This window comes from Perca fluviatilis, chromosome 3, assembly GCF_010015445.1.
Source record: "Perca fluviatilis chromosome 3, GENO_Pfluv_1.0, whole genome shotgun sequence".
Taxonomy (NCBI): Eukaryota; Metazoa; Chordata; class Actinopteri; order Perciformes; family Percidae; genus Perca; species Perca fluviatilis.
Window position 1 is genome coordinate 29,739,984 of NC_053114.1, and position 8,095 is coordinate 29,748,078.

The following is an 8,095-nucleotide window of genomic DNA, read 5'->3' on the forward strand; positions in this document are numbered from 1 at the left end:
GATTGCTGGATATACCAAGCAAACTTTTCTTCACTTTCCTGGAGCACGAGCGGATAGCTTACAGGAACATCACAACTGTTGAGAAAAAAAGGCGCTTCCATAATGCTGGCTTTTCCGTGTCTACCCTTCAAAATAAAAGCCCAGGTCATATTCACTCAGAGCATTTCGCTAAGAGGAAACTCAATAAAAAGCCATTTTGCCAATACTAGATATCAAACAAAAGCCAGACACTATATTGTATTAAGTTGCCATGAGCTGTAAATTCACTACTTCTAAACAGACAGCAGAACATAACTTAATCTCTGACTTTCCTCCGCAGCGCTGTGCAGATAGGTCTGGCAATGCGAGACTATCTCGTAACTGACCGGGCAAAAAGAGCAGTTTTCATCAGACTCACCCTGGGTCTGGTTGTTTAAGTGTGCTGCTAACTTATAACACTAATACAATTTCCATCTGCAAAACATCCCCACTTATCAAATCCATACATCAACGTTAACCGTCAAGCCCCTAAGCCTGTTTGTAAATGAATACCTCTGCTGAAGTGTTAAATTTGTTAACGATAATAATGACGAGACAAGGCTGCACCGCCGTCATTAAACGCTGACTGTGGCGATATCAACATGTATCGTTGACAAGAAAGACAACACTAAAATGTAGTTAAACAAAAACTCTCCTTATTTGCACTGCCTTCCTCAATTCCTTTCACCCCCTTCTCTCTCTACTCACACACACACTCACTCCACATTTTAATTGTGATATTTTGTAAAATCTAATTTTGCAACGTTGTCTGTCAGGTAAAAGTACAATGTTTTCCTGTGAAGTAGAAGTACACAGTAAGTCAATAGTAGGCTATACAGTGTGGTTACATATAAAGTGCTTTGGGGTCCTTCTGTAAGTAATTTTGGGCTACAATGGTTCTGGAAAAGCTGCAAGCAGCAATACCACAGGCCAAGCAATCGGCCTGTTCCAAACAGGCACATTTTGAACGGGCACTGGACTAGTATTAGAAATAAGCTGTCTTCCTTATGAAGTCAATAAGAATCTAAGCATTTAAATGTTTTAACCAGCAGTATGTATTGGAATATTTTTTACAGTTACACTAAAGTGTTACTTCTGTCGTCACTCTCTGTTGATTATTATCTCAAATCTGATCGTAATTAGTCATCCTATCACAGTTGATGTGGGTGTGCAGTAAACTAGTTCCAGGTAGAGTTACTGCCACTAATTTGACTATATTGACATAAAAGCATGCAACCAAGTGACATTAATTATTAGAATGTTAAGAAAGCATGCAGTCATCAATTTTGGGTTGTAAGAGTTAACTTCATATGGGTGCACTTTCACTCCAGTCTGTGTTGTCCAGTACTTGAAAAGATACACTCAATAATTTTAGATGAATCAATATAGTTTTTACATCACATCATTTTCTGCCATCTAAAAAAAAAGTATCTTCTATGACAATATTCTATTTATTGTGCGTGCTCAGAATAGAACATAAAGCTACGGCTTCTGTCAAAGACTTTGGCATAAAATACTGTGCACACCTTCAGGTTACAGGAAAGTAGTCTGGCTTACATTATAAATGTCATATATAATATAATGTCATATAATGTCAGCCTCTATTTTTGCACCTTAAGTATGCCATCCTTAAATAAACAGAAGCCTTTTGCACTAAAATCATATGTCTGCTGACATCCTGCTGTCCACGTTCACATAGTTTTGTGTGCACAGGCTGATGGATCAGTAAGGGCTGTTTTTATTCACAGAGGTGTATAAGTGCCACTATGAATATTTCCCAGTGTTGAATCAGTCCCCAACCCCTATTTTCAAAGTATTTACCTGTATTGACTAAATCACTTGTTCACTCACTCACCCTTTTGAATACTCATGCTCTTGATGGAGCTTAGAAACATGAGTAGCTTTAACTGCTGCTATTCCCCATGCTATATTTTTCATTGAATAATGGTAATAATAATAATGGAAATGGTAATAATTCAGATTTTGTAGTTCTGATTTATTGATGTACATAGAACCTACACATGTGTTGGCATACTAACCGAGACAGGAAGGAAGTGGTTTGTCCCAGACACGTCTGTCCCCGCTAAGACAGGTCAGTGTACTGCTGCCATGGAGACTGTATCCAGGGTTGCAGGAGTACAGAACAAAAGTGTTGGCATAATGGCCATCGTCTTGGATCTTATAGCCATAACTAGGGACACCTGGTTCCTCACAGCGTACCAGGTCAAAACCTAGAAAGAGACACACAGACACACACAGAGAGAAAACACACACACACACACACACACACACACACACACACACACACACACACACACACACTAGTTAGATTAGGTCATCCTGTCCATGCAGTAAGACAACATTGCATAAATGAACAGGGTGATTCAGAGAAGAGGACATAAGGTCAAACTATTCTTCTCCTGAATCCCACTACTTCCTATATATATATATATATATATATATATATATATATATATATATATAAACAAAGATCCAACAATATGAACATATTTTCCTGCCCTTAGGTCAGCCTTTTACTAACCCTTCAGTTTAGAAACAAAAACGTTGGCTCTGTTTATAGTATAGAAGTCCACTTATGATGACAACTTACTGAAAACATAATCTGATCAAACCTATACTGTACAATAGGTTTTATAAGCTGTCATTTATAAACCACTGCCACTACATAGACTGAATGTACAATAATACCCATGGACTATAACCACAGTAATGTAAAGAAGGTTAGTGCTTCAACTCACACTGAAACATTTTATGTTTTGAATGTGTGGTTAACAGTTTTGACAGCAGTGTGTTAGTATTTGATCAAAGTGCTGTAAATCTACAGTATTCTGCACGTTGTGGTTAAAGTCATGGGATAAGTGTGTAGAGTTTTGAAAACTGTGTTCAAGCAATGAGAAACAAACTAGAGTTGGGTCCACATGAACTGCTGCTGTGCAGACTGTAGTTAGAGTTTTTTTTTTAAGATTATTTTTTGGGGCTTTTCCCTTTATTTTGAAAGTGGATAGAGAGATGGGGGATGACACGTAGAAAAGCGCAGCAGGTCAGATTTGAACATTATTTAGCAATTGAAAAAAAACTGCAAGAAACCATAGTTGCCTCTCTTGATCAGATGCTTCGCTCTCTTTTGTCCTGTATAAACCTTCTATCAATCTCTCTTATCTATCCATTGGCTCATCTGTTGTAGCAGAACTTTGCAGAAGGTGTCACCTTCTCCAGTTTAATGACTTGCAGACTAACGGCTGTCTAATGGTTTAACTGACATACAGAGCATCCGTCTAGTATCCATATACCATCTACATTCATCTGCTTGTCCCTCCGTCCAGGCACTCTTCCACTCCCACTGTGTCACTTTCTCACCTTCTTTTAATGACTTGCAGATAAATGCTCCTCTAATAGCCTCTTTGACTTACACAGCAGCTGGTTCTGCCTTCTTAAAAGACTCTTTTTAAAGCCATTACCTTGTGTGTGTGTGTGTGTGTGTGTGTGTGTGTGTGTGTGTGTGTGTGTGTGTGTGTGTGTGTGTATGTGTGTGTGAATCTTTGAATCTGTAAATAAATTGTACATTTATAGATTTTGTGCAACGTGATAGGGAAAAGCTTGTCATATTTACATATGTTTACGTGTATGTGTGTGTGTGTGTGTTTGTGTGTGTGTGTATGTGTTTGTGTTTGTGTGTGAGAGAGAATTTTAAGAGCATTTATGAGCATGCATATGCTAATTTCTTGTCTTTGCATGCTTGGTTACACTTTGGACTCCACCTTCAACAGAAATTGCTTGAAAAACTGATTGTTGATCCCTTTTCAGCTGTTAGAAGGGATAGAAACAGCTTGGTAATTTGCTGACGGAGAAAGACAAGTCTCGAGAGTTTTGTCGTACATGATTCCTATTTTTTTCTGGTATGTAGCACTCAAGAATCACTTGACTGAGGCACAGGACAGAGGCAGGATATATTCATGAGTGCAATCACACACAATCACTACCACTCTAGTTTTCAATTAAAAACATCTCCTTACAAGGACCTTCATGATGAGCTATTCAAAATTTAGGAAATTGCTCGTGTGTATTGTGTGTGTGTGTGTGTGTGTGTGAGAGGGAAAAGAGGTTTGATTGCACTTTCTTTGGCCATAGTGAAACAAACCATTGCTGTTACAGTAAATATAGAAGAAAAAACAATGTGTATCGCTGTCCAGTTTTTAATCAGTTGATCCTAAGATAAACTTTCTCAAACAACTCACTTGTGTATGTGAGGTGGAAGCCCTGATTGGTTCCAGAGGCGTTGCTGTTGAACTCCAGCCACAAGCGATTGGATGTACTATTGATGACATGACCCGTCATGCCATCATATGTAAAGTTGCCAAGGAGACGGGATGAAGTGTTCTCTCCATCATACACCTGCCAATCAAAGCACAGGAACAGGATCACAGAACATGAATGAAAACATGAGTTAAAAGTGTTTCTAGAGGTTTACCAATGCAAGTAATGAGAACATGACAGAACACGAGTGAACAGTGCATTGCTGACCTGGTCTGGAAAAAAAAAAATGGATGGCACAAAATGTGGTCAGTCTTAAAATCACGATTGCAGAGCACTGCTGTATTTCCTGTGCCTCTCCTCTGCAACACACAGTGATTCATCCAAATACCAAACGCAAGCGAGGCAAAAAACCTCACGGTGCCTCAGGAAATAGCCACTTTGCTTAGCTTTGCATCAGCATGGACCGTGAGAAGCACCACAAAGATAGAGCCTAAAATATCACATGAAAGTTGCTGAGGTCACAAGTGAGTTGTCAAGGTGCTCTATTAAGGTCTGAAGAACTGATGAAGCCTCCATTTTTATAACGTTAAACCTTCAAGATTTGTAGGCAACAATTCCAGAGAAAAATTTAACAAAATGTTGGTGGGGTTTATGGTGGGTAAATAAATTGGTTATCTTACTTTAAATCTTACTATTATTTCTTTCTAAATCTTACTCTTTTATCTTACTTTAAATGAAACAAACATACTTTACATATTGCGGTTTAATCCATGTCTAGCACCTGTAGGAAGAAGTAGATGTAACTATAACTTTAATTTGTGCATTGGCAGAGGGGATATTGCAGCCTTCAATGAACAATAAAAAGCAGCTTAGTCAAGTTTGTCTCCAGCCATGATAAGGGTTCCAAATTTTATATTTTTGAAAATGATGCTGCTAAAGTGGATTCAATTTTACACAGAAAACCATTAACGAGTAATCCAGAGCGCTTCCTAGAAATCAACAGTAAAAGCTAGAAGTCTCAGTATGCATGTTCTCCACTGTTACCAAAACACTAAGTATGCAACAGTATGTCAGTGTGTGTGTGTGTGTGTGTGTGTGTGTGTGTGTGTGTGTGTGTGTGTGTGTGTGTGTGTGTGTGTGTGCGTGTGTGTGTGTGTGTGTGTGTGTGAGTGTGTGCATATTGGAGAAGGGGGAAATAGCAGGAAAGTGAAGACATTAGATTTACAACATAAAAATATCATTGGACTGCATTAATATTGCTTTTTTTTGCTTTTATTCTCTTTGTTGATCAGCTTCTTCTTCTTTAGATTTGTAAAAAGAAAAATATGAACTTGATGAAGTTGTTAACCTTTCAGCCTTCTTGCTAGATTTAATCTTTCTTTTTGGTCTCCTCACAAAAAACATTGTTTGCATTGTGACTATCAACCAGTAGCTGTAAACTCACAGTAGCAACACAAACAAGACACAAAATAGCTGGAAGTCATTTATTTCAAATGAGCCATGTCAGAAAGGTAGATATGGAGGGTGGAGTAATGGCTGACAGAAGGATCTTTGTAACGTAAGAAGGTTGAGCAGCGTGTTAGAGTGTCCAATTGAAAGGCCGATGTGTACAAATCACTACTGTCTGCAGCACATTCAAATGTGCTCACTATGTTCTAAATACTTGTGTTTTCTCCAAAACATGACTCAATAAAAAGCTAACAGATTCAGTTTGTTGTTTGGAAACAAAGTTAGCTGACATACTGAAGATACACGCAACGGAGCGAGCTGTGCTAGCGACAAATGGAAGCTGTGTACTATGGCCATATTTTGGCATATTTTAGTGAAAGTATTGTTTGCAAAATACTGAGCATACAGATTGAGAACAGAGTAGTAGATTGTACAGCAGAAGAGGTTAGAGAAATATGGATGATTTTCAAACTTTTAAGAACTTTATCAAAATTACAGGTGGTAGTAAGTATTTGATACTGAGACACAGCTTTAATGTGGACAGTAGAGTAGTAGTTTAGGAAGTGCAGTCTATTTTTGACTGCAGCTGGAAGGAGAGAATTAGGACTCTGAAGTACCTTATAATACTATCTCACAGCTGGGATATAAATGTAAACGGCTCATGCTTATATTTGGCAGCCTGGGAAATTTTCACAGATTGGTGGTGACAGGTCTGCAGGTGGCAGGAATTCCAAAGCAAAGGGCTAAGGTGATGTATTGTTCTATCTCTACAAGTACTGCCAGTCAGAGGAGACACCTCTACCATACATGAAGCCAAACAAGGAGCTACAGTTTGTTCATAAATATGACAACGATAGAGAGACATGGGAAAAGATGCTGTGAGTTTAAAATTAAAAAAACAGTAGTATCACAGTAACTGTAGCATTACTCCCCTGTTCCTCCCTCTCTGCATCTCTCTAGTTCTATCAGTGTCCACCAATTTTGCATCATGCTGTCTGTTTTTCTCTTCCTTTCTCTCTATCTTTCTCTCCTCCACTCTCTTCTGTAAAACTCAGTATGGTTAATGAAAAGCCCTGCGGCTCATAAATCAACATGTCACCATACGCCACCCCTCCTCTCTCTGTCTGTCTGACTCTCTCCCTTTCTCGCTTGCTCTCCTACCACCTCTATTTCCATAGAACAATCCGTGCACAACACCTACTTTGTTTCTTTCTCACCCTCTCTTTTTTCTTCAGGGCTGGAGTACATCTGAGTAAATTTAGTCAAGCACTGTATTAGAGGACACTTTTAGGCATATTGAGCTTGGACTTGAACTTAGCCAGTAGCAAAAGGAATTGTAATGAGCTGGTTCATATGTTATGGGAGATTTTAGCCTTCAGCTTGCTGGAACTGTCAACAAATGGTTTGTGTTTAGAGTGTTCAGCTGCAGTAACAGGCATTAGCTTCAAGGCCATCAGCCTGGGGAGTGGCATGCTAATTGTTAGCCTAAGTGACACGTCGGGGCTTTCCTTCCAGTTCATTATCGTTTGCAATATGCTTTCTGCTACTTCATTGGGAAAATTATAATTAACGGACATGTTGCATAATACTGGTAATTTCCCTGAAATCCTTTCAATCATTTCTATACCATCACACACGATGACTATAGAACAGATCATTTCATCACATCAAGCACCTGCTATCTTTTGCATAATTACTACTTTTTACATGACTAATTTTTGAGTGTACCCTATATTTTTTAAATGATGGATGTTCAGGTGGAAAATGTATGTCAGCGCAAACCCTGCTTGATCTTACTGTTTTGTCTACATAATTTGTTAGACCTAAGGTCAGTAGCCATGCTTGCGTCATTTACCTGTTATGCCTGTTACACTTAAAAAAGAAAAAAATGATTATTGTTTGATTATGAAAATGGAGAGACAATTTAGCTTTTCTTACTACCAACCACTTTCAATGCCTCAATGTCTGTGTTATCAATAACACAGAGATGTATTCATTTTCATGCCTAACTGGTCAAACATGCGTTTTCTTTTTTTTCTTTTTTTTCTTTTTTTTTACCACCAGTGTATTTTGAAAACTTCAGGAGGCTAGATCTGCTTCTCTTCATGCCTTTTTCAGAATTCAGGCTGTAATAGAATATACTATGTCAGCAATATTTAAGCATGTTTATGTTCATCTTGATGTCACTTTCCTTTATTATTTTGTCTTTAATACTTTTCCACTGGGAACATTTTCCCCCCTTTACAACAGTGTTATGCCTCTCTGAATGCCTGGAAGAACCCTGCTGAAACAATCTAACCAAAGACAGGCTCAGCGAGTGCTCTAGGCCTAATACTGATAATACACTCTAACC

General features: G+C 38.4%; 1 protein-coding gene across 1 annotated transcript in view; it reads right to left on the bottom strand.

Annotated features, from left to right (window-relative positions):
* LOC120556497 (CUB and sushi domain-containing protein 1-like) overlaps positions 1-8,095 on the bottom strand; it is a 348,428-nt gene that overhangs the window by 122,664 nt on the left and 217,669 nt on the right. The window contains exons 25-26 of the mRNA XM_039796142.1: positions 4,275-4,431; positions 2,058-2,249 (exon numbers count right to left, since the gene is read on the bottom strand). Coding sequence (XP_039652076.1) covers positions 2,058-2,249; positions 4,275-4,431 — 349 coding nt within the window. The remainder of the gene's footprint in view (positions 1-2,057; positions 2,250-4,274; positions 4,432-8,095) is intronic.